Source organism: Pimephales promelas, chromosome 7 (genome assembly GCF_988280905.1).
Source record: "Pimephales promelas chromosome 7, fPimPro1.hap1.1, whole genome shotgun sequence".
Taxonomy (NCBI): Eukaryota; Metazoa; Chordata; class Actinopteri; order Cypriniformes; family Leuciscidae; genus Pimephales; species Pimephales promelas.
This window is the reverse complement of record NC_142775.1, coordinates 25,943,449-25,960,942: the sequence shown is the minus strand read 5'-3', so window position 1 is coordinate 25,960,942 and position 17,494 is coordinate 25,943,449. Positions and strand designations below refer to the sequence as shown.

The 17,494-nt window shown below is 38.6% G+C and overlaps 1 protein-coding gene across 1 annotated transcript; it reads left to right on the top strand.

Annotated features, from left to right (window-relative positions):
* The first annotated feature begins 4,786 nt into the window (after positions 1 to 4,786).
* kctd12.1 (potassium channel tetramerisation domain containing 12.1) lies at positions 4,787 to 7,591 on the top strand. The gene has a single exon (XM_089133280.1). The coding sequence runs from the start codon at positions 5,693 to 5,695 to the stop codon at positions 6,557 to 6,559; it is 867 nt and encodes a 288-aa protein (XP_088989406.1). The 5' UTR covers positions 4,787 to 5,692; the 3' UTR covers positions 6,560 to 7,591.
* Positions 7,592 to 17,494: the final 9,903 nt, after the last annotated feature.

Here is a 17,494-nt window from a genome sequence, read left to right as displayed (position 1 = left end):
TTGGGATTGGCCCTTAGACCTGAGTGCAAAAATGGAGGCTCTAGCCCCTTCCAGAGCTGAGATATCAAAACTCAAAAATTCGGCCCGAAAAAAAAACGACAGTGGTACCCCTTACGTTTTTTTGGGGGGCGAAAAATTAAGTTTCTCCAATCTTCCCAAAACTCTGGATTCTGATAGAGGGCCATGTGACTTGTACCTGAGTGCAAAAATGGAGGCTCTAGCCCCTTCCAGAGCTGAGATATCGAAACTCCAAAATTCGGCCCGAAAAAAAAAACGACAGTGGTACCCCTTACGTTTTTTTTGGGGGGCGAAAAATTAAGTTTCTCCAATCTTCCCAAAACTCTGGATTCTGATAGAGGGCCATGGGACTTGTACCTGAGTGCAAAAATGGAGGCTCTAGCCCCTTCCAGAGCTGAGATATCGAAACTCAAAAATTCGGCCCGAAAAAAAAAAACGACAGTGGTACCCCTTACGTTTTTTTTTTTGGGCGAAAAATTAAGTTTCTCCAATCTTCCCAAAACTCTGGATTCTGATAGAGAGCCATTAGACTTAGACCTGAGTGCAAAAATGGAGGCTCTAGCCCCTTCCAGAGCTGAGATATCGAAACTCAAAAATTCGGCCCGAAAAAAAAAACGACAGTGGTACCCCTTACGTTTTTTTTTTTGGGCGAAAAATTAAGTTTCTCCAATCTTCCCAAAACTCTGGATTCTGATAGAGGGCCATGAGACTTAGACCTGAGTGCAAAAATGGAGGCTCTAGCCCCTTCCAGAGCTGAGATATCGAAACTCAAAAATTCGGCCCGAAAAAAAAAACGACAGTGGTACCCCTTACGTTTTTTTTTTTGGGCGAAAAATTAAGTTTCTCCAATCTTCCCAAAACTCTGGATTCTGATAGAGGGCCATGAGACTTAGACCTGAGTGCAAAAATGGAGGCTCTAGCCCCTTCCAGAGCTGAGATATCGAAACTCAAAAATTCGGCCCGAAAAAAAAAAAACGACAATGGTACCCCTTACGTTTTTTTTTGGGTGAAAAATTAAGTTTCTCCAATCTTCCCAAAACTCTGGATTCTGATAGAGGGCCATTAGACTTAGACCTGAGTGCAAAAATGGAGGCTCTAGCCCCTTCCAGAGCTGAGATATCGAAACTCAAAAATTCGGCCCGAAAAAAAAAACGACAGTGGTACCCCTTACGTTTTTTTTTTTTTGGGCGAAAAATTAAGTTTCTCCAATCTTCCCAAAACTCTGGATTCTGATAGAGGGCCATGAGACTTAGACCTGAGTGCAAAAATGGAGGCTCTAGCCCCTTCCAGAGCTGAGATATCGAAACTCAAAAATTCGGCCCGAAAAAAAAACGACAGTGGTACCCCTTACGTTTTTTTTTTTGGGCGAAAAATTAAGTTTCTCCAATCTTCCCAAAACTCTGGATTCTGATAGAGGGCCATGAGACTTAGACCTGAGTGCAAAAATGGAGGCTCTAGCCCCTTCCAGAGCTGAGATATCGAAACTCAAAAATTCGGCCCGAAAAAAAAAACGACAGTGGTACCCCTTACGTTTTTTTTTTTTGGGCGAAAAATTAAGTTTCTCCAATCTTCCCAAAACTCTGGATTCTGATAGAGGGCCATGAGACTTAGACCTGAGTGCAAAAATGGAGGCTCTAGCCCCTTCCAGAGGTGAGATATCGAAACTCAAAAATTCGGCCCGAAAAAAAAACGACAGTGGTACCCCTTACGTTTTTTTTTTTGGGTGAAAAATTAAGTTTCTCCAATCTTCCCAAAACTCTGGATTCTGATAGAGGGCCATGAGACTTAGACCTGAGTGCAAAAATTGAGGCTCTAGCCCCTTCCAGAGCTGAGATATCGAAACTCAAAAATTCGGCCCGAAAAAAAAAAACGACAGTGGTACCCCTTACGTTTTTTTTTTTGGGCGAAAAATTAAGTTTCTCCAAACTTCCCAAAACTCTGGATTCTGATAGAGGGCCATGGGACTTGTACCTGAGTGCAAAAATGGAGGCTCTAGACCCTTCCAGAGCTGAGATATCGAAACTCAAAAATTTGACCCGAAAAAAAAAAACGACAGTGGTACCCCTTTCGTTTTTTTTTTTTTTTCGGGCGAAAAATTAAGTTTCTCCAATCTTCTCAAAACTCTGGATTCTGATAGGGGCCACGAGACTTTAACCTGAGTGCAAAAATGGAGGCTCTAGACCCTTCCAGAGCTGAGATATCGAAACTCAAAAATTCGACCCGAAAAAAAAAAAAAACGACAGTGGTACCCCTTTCGTGTTTTTTTTTTGGGCGAAAAATTAAGTTTCTCCAATCTTCCCAAAACTCTGGATTCTGATAGAGGGCCATGAGACTTAGACCTGAGTGCAAAAATGGAGGCTCTAGCCCCTTCCAGAGCTGAGATATCGAAACTCAAAAATTCGGCCCGAAAAAAAAAACGACAGTGGTACCCCTTACGTTTTTTTTTTTTGGGTGAAAAATTAAGTTTCTCCAATCTTCCCAAAACTCTGGATTCTGATAGAGGGCCATGAGACTTAGACCTGAGTGCAAAAATGGAGGCTCTAGCCCCTTCCAGAGGTGAGATATCGAAACTCAAAAATTCGGCCCGAAAAAAAAACGACAGTGGTACCCCTTACGTTTTTTTTTTTTGGGCGAAAAATTAAGTTTCTCCAATCTTCCCAAAACTCTGGATTCTGATAGAGGGCCATGAGACTTAGACCTGAGTGCAAAAATTGAGGCTCTAGCCCCTTCCAGAGCTGAGATATCGAAACTCAAAAATTCGGCCCGAAAAAAAACGACAGTGGTACCCCTTACGTTTTTTTTTTTGGGCGAAAAATTAAGTTTCTCCAAACTTCCCAAAACTCTGGATTCTGATAGAGGGCCATGGGACTTGTACCTGAGTGCAAAAATGGAGGCTCTAGCCCCTTCCAGAGCTGAGATATCGAAACTCAAAAATTCGGCCCGAAAAAAAAAAACGACAGTGGTACCCCTTACGTTTTTTTTTTTGGGCGAAAAATTAAGTTTCTCCAATCTTCTCAAAACTCTGCATTTCTGATAGAGGGCCATGAGACTTTAACCTGATTGCAAAAATGGAGGCTCTATCAGGATATCTCTCCAATGGAGCGTGTTAACGCAAACGTGTAAGTTTCACGTTTGCGGGGGTTAAACCGTGACATCTACACATTTTCCAAAGTGGACTATTGAGGCTGCTTCATTAAAAATGTGACATTTAGACGTTTTTTTCAGCGTGGATCGAGGCAAATGAATCCTGTTCACCTTGAAAATAATAAATGTTTTTTGCATCTTAAATATTAGACCATTTCTCATCGTCAATAAAAGAAAAATCCATTTTTCTCAGTTTAATGAAAACCAATAGGTAAGTTTCAGTTTAAGTGTAAGTTTCACGGGTTTAAACCGTGACATCTGTGTTTTCAAAAGAGCACCAAAGTGATTATTTCACGTACCGGGTTGAAGAAATATTGTTTAGGCCACTTTGTTTGATATAATCACAACAATTTAACAAAGTATGGGAATTGAACTCAGGTCTTCTTGATTAAAACCCAACGCTTTATCAACTGAGCCACTGCATCTGTTAAGTTCAAGGGTATTTTGGACGGGGTTTTATTGCAGGTTTGGCTTTATTTGTTGGAAAAATAAATGTAGAAATATAATTTGACACAAGAGGGCAGTATAGCCCTATTTATGGTTTTGAGTTTAAACTAAACCGTGACATCTACACGTTTTCCAAAGTGGACCAACGTGATTATTTCACGTCTTGTCGTGATACGGGTTGGGCACTGAAGTTACAGTTTCTTCCCGTTGCTAAGCAAACTATGTCGAGTATTTAAAAGGTTATGGTTAACACGGTTAACGTGGTTTAACGTCGATATAATACGTTGTTTTTAGCGTACCTTTTGCTCAAACGAGGAGCTGGGGGGACGCCGGAAAAAATAGACATTTTACTCATTAGGCTGCTTCATTAAAAAACGTGACATTTAGACGTTTTCTTCGGCGTGGATCCATGCAAATGAATCATTTTTACCTTGAAAATAATAAATTTTTTTTTTTTTTTTTGCATTTTAAATAATAGAACATTTCTCAGTGAATAAAAGAAAATTAAATTTTTTTCGGTTTAATGAAAACCAATAAGTCGTGATGTTTTAAGTGTATGTTTCACGTTTGAGGGGGTTTAAACCGTGACATCTACACGTTTTCAGAAGTGGACCTGATTATTTCACGTCTTGTCACGATACCTGGTTGATGTGAGATACCTGTCCTAACTGTACATCTGCATCAGATACCTGTGTGTGTGTTTACAGGGGTTTCGAGATACCTGTCCAAACTGTACATCTGCATCAGATACCTGTCTGTGTTTTCAGGGGTTTCATGTCAGATACTTGTCCTAACTGTACATGTGCATCAGATACCTGTGTGTGTTTACAGGGGTTTCACGCGAGATACCTGTAACTGTATATCTTCTGCTTCAGATACCTGTGTGTGTGCGTGTTTACATGGGTTTCACGCGAGATAACTGTCCTAACTGTACATCTCAGATAACTGTGTGTGTGTGTTTACAGGGGTTTCACTCGAGATACCTGTCCTAACTGTACATCTGCATCAGATACCTGCGTGTGTGTTTAAAAAATATAATGGATTAAAATGCAAGCATGTTTAACACAATGCATGTTTTTCAATTGGTGCAATTCAACATGCTTTTTGTTTCAAAAGCATTTTACATTTTTTTACTTCCATAGGTGTAGATCAATGGGCTATTGCACAATGCAAACTGTGTGAGGGAACATTACCTACCATAACCACCTGTTTAAAACTAATATCAACTAAGACCTTAAAACATAACAACCACACAGAAAACATTGGCTAATGCAAGTCAATGCACAGGAAATAAAACACCCAACATAACCTGACATCCACGAAGCGAAGTGCTAAAAATGCTATGGAACCTTATCAACACAATGACAATCACCAAAAACAACACAACACTTAGCCTACACACAATAATGTACAAAACGTATACTGTACAAAATAAAACTTACTCTACAAACTAGAACTTACTGTACAAAATAAAACTTGCTCCACAAACTCTACTTTAGGCTACTCTAAAATACAATATAGCCTAGAGTATTTTGGTCGTGATGGAGACTCCGTACTCCATGTGACACTGGGTCAGATAGTTTTGATTAACCCGTGGGAACATAATGATTGACTTCACATTTTATCTGCCAATTTTCTTCTAGTTTAGTGTCAGCTGAGAGTGCTTGTGGAGAAGAGTACCATAATTTAGACTTTCTACCACTAGATGCCACTACAACCCTTTGTCTTGAAAGGGCATGTAAGAAAATTCAATTAACACTAATTCATTATAAGACTGTTGTGTGTGAGAAGATTCGTTTTGCCATATTCATTTGCTTTTCCTAATTGTATTATTTACATTTAAGTGTAAGTTATATGTCTTGAACTTTTGTTTCCTTGTGATTAGGAAGAGTGTCAACTAAGAGTCAGTGTAGCATCTCACTGACAGCAGGAGGCACGACATTAGCCAATGAAGCGTTAACATCATCCGTATTCTCTCCCCTCCCACAACCTATTTAAACAAGCATCTGCCCTTAGCTTGGGTCTTCGGGAAACCCGTAGCACACAATCGCGAATAACTGTCATCTTCAGTTGAAGAGACGTTATGGCTTTGGCAGATCCCGATTGTGGAATATCAAACGGCGCGGATTCCAGGCCCCCGTTTTCTGACATTATTGAACTAAATGTAGGAGGACAAGTGTATGTGACACGGCATACGACTTTAACAGCCGTACCGGATTCTCTCCTGTGGGTCATGTTCAGTAAGAAGACACCGACAGAACTGGCACGGGACAGCAAAGGTCGCTTTTTTCTGGACAGGGACGGCTTTCTTTTTCGTTACATTTTAGACTATCTACGGGATCTACATCTGGTTCTGCCTGACTATTTTCCAGAAAAGAACAGATTACAGCGAGAGGCTGAGTTTTTTCAGCTGAGGGACCTGTCCAAGCTCGTGTGTCCCAAAATGAGTAAAGACAACTCCATCACCGATGAGATCTGCCAGAGTGACTCGGAGGAGCCGAGCGCAACTGCGACTCCGTTGGTCGGACCCGACACCTCTCGCACGCTGTCCGTCGCCAGCACCGCTCATTCTCCTTCCCTGGAATCCAAAAAGTCGGGCTACATCACAGTCGGTTACCGGGGCTCTTATACAATCGGAAGAGACATACAAACAGACGCCAAATTCAGACGGGTCGCGAGGATCACGGTGTGCGGGAAAACTTCTCTTGCTAAGGAGGTGTTCGGAGACACTTTAAACGAGAGCAGAGACCCGGACCGACCTCCGGAGAGGTACACGTCACGCTATTATCTGAAATATAATTTTCTCGAGCAGGCTTTTGACAAACTGTCAGAGTTTGGCTTCCACATGGTCGCGTGCAGCTCCACTGGCACTTGCGCTTATTCCAGCAGTGACCCAAACGAGGACAAAATCTGGACAAGCTACACAGAGTATGTTTTCTGTCGCGAATGAGCCCAAATATGTTGCATTTAATTGTGTGTATAGCCATTCGATTACAAGAGTAAAGTTTCATCCGTCTTTTTTAGAGGTGCAACTGGGAGTTCGCCTCATTCACATGGGCTATAGGCACTTGTTTCGTTTTTTTTTTTTTTTTTTTTTTTTGCATCATCGTTATATCGGCTGTTTACTCTGAGACTTTTAAAGCCTATTACATATGTATTGAAATAATTAACGAACGCAGAATAACAAGGCTAGCTATTATTGCATTTCCCGTTGTAGTTTAATTTTGTTTGAAGATAAAGACGTTTTTTAATCCTGATTTGAGGGCCTATTTGTTAAAAGTCCCAGATGTGTTTAAATAGGCTACTTGCTATTCTTTATGCATGTATTTTAAATGAATAGCCTATGTAAAATATTTCTTCATTTAATATGTCGAACACATTAAGTTATACGATTTTGATGATTGTCCATAATGGTGTTTTTCTTGGACAGTTCCACTTTCAGGAAATGGGATACTCCGTCATTCTAGGCAACAATCTGATGGATTACTTTGTGTGCACCAGATCAGGTCTCAGTGACACTTAATAAGTTTAGCTTTATCTTTTCACTGTAAATAAATAATCCACTAAAACGAAAACTGTAAATATAATTGCTGCCTTTCTTTTCTAAAATTAAAGTTGTGCCAAAGTTGCCTGCAGTGATTTATTGCACTTTTTTTTTTTGAATTTCATTAGGTATTTAGGAAATAGTAGAACCTCTTAACAGAAAATGAAGAAAAATAAATTTGTTATAAATTAAATCAATTACAACATCTTAAAAGTGAGGCTTACAATTGTATAGCATTGTATTAAATGTTGCACACTTTTTTGTTTGAGCAAAGAATGGGAATAGTTTCTGGTCTGTGTGTATCTCTAAAGTTTGAGGTTTCTATGCCTATATTACTACCGAGTGTGTCCTTTTATTCCAACATTGTAAACATTCTCTATCCGTTGTTTGTTCAATGAGTCAATCATTCAATAAATTACAATCTGTTATAATCTTTCAGCCCTAGTCAGATTTCTGTGTGTCTTGTGCAGCTCTAAATTCTGGAGGGCTAAACAAGAACATGTCTAACCAGCTGCTGAACAACCCAGATTTTCTCTTCTGTTTGGTGCACCCATGCTTTAAGTGCATTCTATTTTTAAAATACCTTTGTGGCATGGATATAGAAATGGAATCACTGAAAAAAAAAGAATTTGAATTTAAATGGAATGTTCAAATTGTTTTAGCTATAACAAAACAATCATTTATTTTTTTGCAGAACTTTTTCTAAACTCTTCAAGCAGTGATAGAGATTCAGGGAGAAAATGAATTACATGGAAATAACTGGGATTAATAAATCTGTCCTCGGGTTTGCTTTTTGGATGGAGCATTATTAACTGTGCTCCCAAGAGGTTTGGGGGTCAGCCAGTTTTTTTCTTTGGCTTAATCATGGATCATTGCCAGTTTTAATGAATACAATTATTGTACCAATGTACTATAGTTCCTTTTTGTACCAATGTACTATAGCTCCTTTTCCATTTTTATTGTGACACAAATGTTCCTGAAATGCAGATGGCGCAGCTGTGCACAAATATACGTGGCATTATCATTTCGAGTGCAAATAATGAATGGATCCAGCTGCAAGGTTAGGGTTACAGGACGGGTCTCTCTGTTAGCTTGCAATGAAAGTCGTGAGTTCTATTAGCATTCTACAAAATGTATTAAACATTTTCAGTTCATTACATATAAATGGGAGTAAAAATGATCTGAAAATTGTGGGGTGGACACATTATAATCAATACACTTCTGGATATAAGTGTATCCACCTTATTTTTCAAAGCAGAATTAGGCTGTGAATGTGCAAGACTTGTGATTCATTAGCTCTGTAAATAACTATACGAATGTCCAGAGTATTTATGGAAAAAAAAAATATATATAACGAATACCAGTTTGCAATATCAAGCAGCATATTGTCTGCATTGCAGTGACTGTGAAAAGAAGGGGACCAAGAACCGAACCATGAGGCACACCATTGGTCATTTGATGTGATTTGGCAGCTGTTCTCTCTATGGGGAAAGTTAATTTTGTCTTGCTTGTGAGGTAAGACTCAAACTAGTAAATTGCAGTTGTTGTGAAGCTCGGATCAGGGGAGAATATGGTGGTTCACCATCTAAAAGGTAGCAGTGAGGTACATAAAGTTGCATAAAACCCTAAAGTTCAGAGAAACTTCGGATGATAAGTGGAATAGCTAGAAGAAAAAAAAAGTATTCAGTTAATATCAACTCAGAATCCGATCAAATCATTGCCTCAGACAGATGACCATTTCTGAATATTTGTATATATCTCTATTCTTGCTGTTTCAGCTTACAGCATACTCTCTGTTCTCCTAGAAAACCTTTATTTTCTGCGAAAATCAGATCAAAGCATTGCATAACAAAACATACCACAAGACTGACTGCAGACTTAAAGAAAACAACAACCGTGATCATTCCAGTTCAATTCATTGCTAAAAATAACCAATACTCTCAGCTGAGAAATGTATTAATGGTCTATGCACTAATTGCACAACTAAGTTCTTTCTCAAGGAGAGCATTAAGTGAAGTGCAAATTTAATGTATTTTGAAGTTTCAATCTCCAAAAAAATGGTAGCCTATACTTTAATAAGATTCCATATTAATCAAAGTAGAATTAAATGTCAGCATCCTTATCAACACCATTGTGCACACACACTCAATCTTGCATTCATAAATGTTTCCCAATCGATGTGTGTACGTATAAGAGGCCTAATGAGGTGATCATTACTTGTCCCTCGTTGACTCAAAAGAATTTAATTTGAGAGTATGTTCAACATTCCTGTTGCTGGTGCTAACAGACTCCCGTGAGCAAGACTCATATTGCTCTTTAAAGAGCCCCTATCATGGATTTTTGATGACTGTTCATGTAGTGTGGACTATAGCTCTAATGGAATGAAAACATCCTGCAAAGATTTATATCTGAAAGTGCACCGTATATAAAGTTATTGTCTTTCAAAAGTGAGAGTCGACTCTGAGTCTATGAAATGAATTGTTTTTGAAACGAGTCATTAGCTGTTACATCGTGACGTAGAAACCCCTTGGCCGCTCCCAACAACTGTGCGCGCAGACGGAACATGAAGTCTAGATTAGAACACATTCAAATACTTCAGCTAAATCGCATCATGTCGAAAAGACGCTGTGTTCTACATTGCAAAGACAGTTCAGCCACTTGATTTCATTGTCCAGGGACGAGCATGTGAAGAATCAGTGGTTAGAGTTCATTTTGCAACGATACCACAACAGTATAGCCCGAACCTTGTATTCTAATCATTTTAATGATGAATCATTCAAAAACATAAATAAATTCAAATGTGGATTCGCAAGCCGGTTGTTCCCGAAGGAGGGCTCAGTATCCAGTGTATATGGATCAGGTTCGTCCTCCTCCGAATCACAATCTGTAAGTATTACTAATAATGTTTGCTGTTATGTTTTTTTGTAGCATGCTCAATATTATATTCTGTTGTGAGTGTTTTGTACACTCCGCGCAGCTTCTAAGCGGGGTAAAGTTAGTTTTGTTTTTGATATTCACCAGACATTCACTGAAAAATGGCAATTACCTCCTAAACGACTTAGCCAAATATGACGTCGCTCTATATAATAAGCACTGCCCCTCAAAAGCCGCCGCAATGTGAGTTTCGCCGGGAAAGCTTTTTCTTGACAGACACGCGAGTAAGGGACCGTGGAAAGTGTACTTTTTCTGACACGTTTGTTCAAACACTGTATACAATACTTCACAAGCTATAATCCATTAATGGTGATGGGTGTTTTCGACAATCTCTTCCTACGGTTTACCAATAACAATTGACTGGGTCATTTGACCAATCGCCGCAGATTCGCATCACTCAAAGAAGGTGTTTGGGAAAATGAATCATCGAACGAATCATTTGGGAGTCGTTGAGCAAATCAGGTAAAAATAACTGCGTATTATAAGACAAATAAAGTGTTTGTTATCCTTGTATGCACGTTAAACTGTTTTTGGGAACTCCCAAAACAAAAAAGGAACATTTCAAATGCTATGATAGGGGCTTTTTAAGCTAACTGAACAAATTGGTAGGCATTATAAAGCTACAAAAAATGCATCTTAATCAGCATCACATTTGCAGGCATGGTTGTGCAGCACTTGCATGATGTGCTATTATTCAACGCATTCTCACCCCAAGGCGTCACCTTTGACCATGCTTCAATATTTGACGTTTTAGGCGCCCTTTAGCGTCACTTACATGACGCGATCCTACGGCGTCATCTAACTGACGCTAAAGGAAAGCGTCAGTTAGAGGACGCGGTTAGGTTTAGGTCTGGGGTGGGGGTAGCGTACACACGATCCTAGGGCGTCATCTAACTGACACTAAAGGGCGCCTAAAGCGTCAGATATTGAAGCTTGTCCAAATGCTTCCCAAGGCGTCAGTTAGGTGACGCCTTGGGAGTGAGAATGGGCTGTATTATTTTATTCTTCTTTTTGGAATAGATGTATAAACTGCAACTTAATTACAGCTAAATGCAGGGTGATTTGTTATGTAGACTCATTAGGGGAGGGAAGGCAGTGGATTTTTGACATCTTTGAAAGCATTTTGAAACAAACCACTGACAACTCCATTACCTTACAACTATGGAATGGAGTCCCATGGGAACAGACATTAACAGTTTAGTTGTTCGTTGCCTTGAACACTCCTTGACGCATGAAAACCGGTTTATGATGTAGTTATTTTAGTAGTATCATTATGAAGATTAACAAATAAGATGTATTTTAGTACTCACTGTCAAGATACCATATTGATATTGGTAAAGTTTAAAATATATACGTATTGATTCGCTAACGAGCGAGTTATCTACAAAGCAAAGCTAAAAACACGTTGCATGATACACGTTTTTCCATTGCCATCATTTACACTTTGATGAAGATGAATCTCGTGCAAGATTCACAACATATACGGTGTTCTGCATGTAAGAGTTTCCATGATGATGAAAGCATTGTTGACTCTAATGAGGACCACACTCCAGAGACAAGTACCACATCGTCAGCTCGAGGACAGATCCGGGGTCGAAGGCGAAGCAGAGGAGGTCGCGCAAGAGGCTGTGCAAATAGGGTCCGAGGAAGTAGAGGCCGAGGAGGTCAACGAGCACTTCTTGGACAAGAGGACCCGCGTCGAGTTTTGCATCATCATCTTCATTTTATCACCAATAAAATATTTGGTCTATAATAAGCATCTGTTTTCCCATCCCAGCCTTGTTTATCCATACACCAGGATTATAACTGTTAGTCAGTTAGTCCTCTCATGTGCAAAAACAATAAGCTTTCCCATTTTTAACATAACATTTTAAGCCTGCAAAAGTTCTGTTTATTGAAAAAATTCTGCCATCTTGTGTGGCAAAAGGGTGGTTGCCATGGTTGTGAGAGAGTCTGTTTTTTAAATCACACCTTTAAATCTGCAATGAAATGTGATCACATCTAATGCAATTGCATTGTTTTCTCATTGAAGTAAGCTCAAATGAAGTTAAATCAAAGGAAACAACATTTAAAAATGAGGTACTATTGTTTTGTAAAAAGTGCATACTGAAAACTATTATGTTGAGTTCACCAAAACAAGCTGTCTAGAGTTTTAAAATGAAAATTCCAACAAGGTACAGTGCAGTGACCTGTACAAACATAAGAATACGCAAATGTAGTTTGACTTGCAAGGCTCTCCTCGCAGAATACATGCTTGATTTTTAGTAACTTAGAAAAGTATTTAGTGTAAGGACACTAATTCAGTATTAAAAAGCTTTGTCACTTGTCACCTGCTTTCCTTCCACATCCCCAGTTGCTTCTAAAAAAACATGACCCTAGTCCCATCTTTAATCAACTCCTTATAATAAACACTTAACACAGGTGTTATGCAAAACATTTGGAGGCTGTTTGGCCTAAAACATTAATAGGCAATTGGAATCTGTTGGCCTTAAGCTCTGCCAAATCCAATGCATAATTTGCTGAAGAAACGAGTGACAAAGGTTTGAATGAACAACAATATCACTCTGTCAGTATGGCCATGTAACAGACAAACAGTACAAATTACACAACAGATGGTCTGGTCCGTCTTCAAAGACGAGAAGGCTAAGCACATCTTAAGGGGAAATTTTGTGCATTTGTAATCATTTTAATTTGAAATAACTCTAGAAGCTTTTACAGGCGTTTGCCTTTGCATTAAATTACAAGTCACTCTTCCAAATAGATACATAATTTAGATAAATAATTTAAGAAATGTTTTTGAGCACTAAATCAGCATATTAAAATGACTAATTCAGCTTTGCCACAAGAATAAATAACATATTAAAATATAAAACATTGTAATACTATTTCACAATATTACCGTTTTTATTGTATTTGTAACCAAATAAATGCAGCATTGGTGAACATAAGAGACTTAACTTAAAAAACAAACTCCAAAGTTTTGAATGGTGGTAAATGTTTGTTTTTATATTTTCGTTGAATTACTCATTGGATAACAAGCACTATAATATGTGCAGTCACAAAGGCAACATGATTTGGGAAAGACACATCTGTTCATTATTATACTATCACCAGATGGCTGCTCCTAACTTCTCGTGTTATTAAGAGGGCACAACTTCAGTATATCAAAATAGCAAAAATATTGCTTCCACATTTAAACACAGTTCAGCTGTTTTATGCTAGCACAATTTGTTTTTGGAGCGTGAAATATTTCACGGCAGTGACCTGGACTGTGATTTCCTGGTTGGTTTGCTCCAAAAATAAAAATCACTTAGTCCCTCTTTAATGTGATCAAATTTGGTGAAACAGCAAGAGTGCTGCGGGTGCCACTATGGAAGAATTATAATCATAATATGAATTAAACAAGTATAATATAGCAATTTACTTTAACAAGTTATTCTACTCATAGTCACTGTGTGTGTGTGTGTGTTCTATATGACGTTAAAGGATGAGAATGCGTTGCACATACAGTATGAGGAGTAGCCATAAAGAGAAGACTTATGATGATCTTTAGGGTTGGGTATCGTTTGAATTTGAACGATTCTGATTCCGATTCCGATTCCTTGTTTCGATTCCGGTTCCTAACGATTCTCGATTCCGATTCTTTTAAGAGGTGGGGTCAAAAAAGTTTAGCTAACCTTGCGAACCAACGGCCTTTCTGAAGGAAATACTCCTTCTGTAAAAATACTCCTTTTGTCACAAATTTTGCATTTTGCCGAGATTTCGTTATTTTTAGAAAATTGAAGCTAGACTTCCGGTAGACGCTTCTTCGTTGGTTTCTTCTTCCGCTCGGCGGACTGTGAATATCGAAACTAGGAATCGAAATTTTAACTTTTGAACGATTCCGGGAAAAACGAAAAGTTAGTCCCGGTTCCAATCGATACTCGATTCTCGATACCCAACCCTAATGATCTTATGCTCATCATGAACTGCAGACTAGCTACCAACATATGGGAAAGCATGTCATGTCATGTCATGTCTCTTGTTGTACTTAAATATAAATTTGGACTTACACTAGTGGCATATATAGTAGGGCAATTGGAAAGGAGGAGTTTAGAGACTTCTGCCTCTGAAAGTAGAGAAAAGGAGGGTAGAGTGTGTTTGTTGGTAAAATGTGTTTGTCAGTTTGTGGATTGGTAAATTGGCCGCTGATGGTGGTTGTTTTTTCTATGAAGAATGTGGCAAAGTCATCAGCTGTTAGGGTTGATGAAGGAGGAGGAGGAGGAGGAGGGTTAAGAAGAGGAGAAGATTTTGAAAAGCATACGAGAGTCAGAAGAACTGAAAATTTTGTTGTTATTTGGATCTTTCGATTTGCGCCACTTCCTCTCTGCACCCCTGAGTTTAGTACGATGTTCACGGAGATCAGGGGGCAGAGGGTGTGGCGTGGGCTGGCCTGGAGGAAAAGGGACAGAAGTTGTCAAAGAAGGATGGTAAAGTGGAGGAAAGAGTATCAGTTGCACTGTTGGTATCTAGTGAGAGCTGATCAGGTGGAGGAAGTGTCGATGAGACCAAAGACGATAGGTGAGAGGGTGAAAGTAAGCGTAGGTTCCGTCGAAAGGTGACCTGTGGAGGAGTGTGTGTTGTGTTCTGAGGTTGAGAGTGAGGAGGAAGTGATCTGAGGTGTGGAGTGGAGTGACCAGTGTATTGTCCATAGAGCAGCATAAGGTCCAGTTGGTTACCTGATTTGTGAGTAGCCACTATTTGTGAGTAGTTTTTTTTTTTTTTTTTTGTATTAGCCTACTCTTGGAAAGTCTATTTGAGAGAAAAGGACCGTGTTCAGTGATCTTGCTTTATGGTCAAATGTAATGCAATAAATGTGGTGTTATGATCCTGTAATGGCCAGTAAAAGAACTAAAAAAAGACATTTATGATAACATCAGTTTATCTCATATATAATTATCACACACACATGCTATTTTAAGCAACTTAACTAAGGCCTAACGCAGCTTAACATCATACTAGTTATTAGTTTACCGAACAGACTGATTATTATCTGATTAACCCCTGTGTCACCGTCCTTGAACTTGTCGCACAATTGTAATGATTAATGTGGTTGCCCAGCCCTGTTTGTTTGAACCGCGAGAGGCGTCAATTGCATCATTAAGTTGTGCGTCAAGTTCAAGGGTTACTCTTTTGGCATAAATTTATGCGTACTGTTGTCTGCTGGAAGCTAATTATTTTAGTTGATAAAATTTTAAATATGGATATTTTTCTTACAGCCAGGACATTTTTTTTTATATAACTCTGATTGTATTTGTCTGAAAGAAGAATGTCATACACCTAGGATGGCTACAGGGTGACTAAATCATTGGCTAATTTAATTTTTTGGGTGAACTATCCCTTTAAAGCTAGATGGTATTTGATGATTTGTAGTTTCGAAAAAGCTTAATTTCTATTAAAGAGTGGTGTTACTGAATGAGTCAGTGTGAACAATTCAATGACTCGCTACTGAAGAAGACACCCCTTTTTGTTTATGAATGAATCAATGTTTTTGAACAAGTTGGTTGAGTAAATGTTTCACTAATCAGTCAATTGTTGCCACCTACTTGCAGAACTTGCAGAAAGAGTCTCTGAATACTCCACTAATCACAGACTCTGAAACAAGCAAACATAAACCAGAGTGAAACAAACAGCCCTGTAGGCTGTTATGGTGTCATGTCAGTCTTATGGACACCACGTCAAGTAAAGTGTTACCAAAATTCTTATTGAATTAGGTACCAGTTTAGTTAACAGTACCAATAATGATTTCTCTAAATATATAGGCTACATATCGTCGCTGTCGGGCGGAATCCTCGTATCTCCAAAACCATCATTTTTCAGGAAATAAACAAAACTGCGTATTTTTTGAGTTATTAAACATTGTATCGTTAAAGTTGGTATTATACCTTATATTGCTGTTATATACAGTTGTGTACCAACATTAACATAACATTTCCCCAAAATCATGTTTAATCGGAGATCCGAGGTTTATGACTTGGGAGCAGGGAGATACGAGACTCGCTGTGGAACGACGCAGACTTGCTGCTGCCAGCAGTGTTCATGCAAGTCCGCGGTCGCGTTGAGCCTTTTGACGAGACAAGGTTTTAAGAGCTAATCTAAGCTTATGGTTGTGGTTACATATATCTTCATAAACTCTATTTTAAAAGGTTATGATCTATAAGTGATGCAATACACACAAAAAACGAGCTGACTAGGCTGTCTAATAGGCGGAAATGAGCCTAATCTGCACACAAACTTACCTTTGTGGCTTACGGGCTTCCTTCTGCATCTAAGCATTGCAGCTTTCGATTTTTAACAAAACAGGCCTACTCAAATGTATCTAACCTAACTATTTTCACTCGTTATTACCTAAAAAACAGACAGAGACAGAGTTATCCAAAGATAGGCTTACTCGACGCCAGTAGACGTTTTTTTCAGTTTTTTCTCCCATAAAAACAATAGTTGGGCTATTTTACATGCACAGTGCCACGAGAGGAAACTTTGAGTCAGTATAATAATAATAAAAACAATAATTTAATGGTGGTATCCAAAACATTCAATTCAAGTATTATTATACATTTAAAAACTTCAATGCACATTTATAATAAGCCTAGTAAAAAGTAGACATTTAAAATACATCAATAACTAATATCATAGTTTAACAATAAAATAAATATAATATTAATATAAAATAATATTTATAATATAATAAAATCACAGTTAAGGCTTGTGTATTTGTGTTTGTGAGTATGGTTAGCCCTTGTTTGTGTGCATGTATCTGTGAGACCCTGTGTGTGGTTACATTGCCATTATATTGACTGTATTAAAGGAGAACTCCTGCGTAAAATGAACCTGGGGTGTAATAACACATTGGTACCGAGTCGACTTTTCTCTGGGATTTGTTTTCATGATAATCGAGTGTAAAGAGTTTTATCTCTAAAAACTGTTTAGCTTATAATGTTATGTTGGCATATAATAAGTAAAAAGAAATCACTAGTTAATACCACTAACAATGCTCAAGATAGCCCCACACTAACACGGTAGCTTAATGAGGGTCCCTACATACAAACCGAAGCACTGAGAACTTTATAAGTGTACAGACAGTTTAATAATAATACTTTATAAAGACAGTACCATCCCGGAGCCATCTTTGGAAAACGGTCTCGACCAATCGAACCACGAACGCTGTGCTACGAGCTAAACTGTGACTTGGAACTTAGTTCAGCTCACTTAGTGTGGCGTTAGTGGTTTGATTGGTCGAGACTGTTTTCCAAAGATGGCGCCGGGATGCTACTGTCTTTATAAAGTATATTATTATTAAACTGTCTGTACACTTACAAAGTTCTCAGTGCTTCGGTTTGTATGTAGAGACCCTCATTATACTACCGT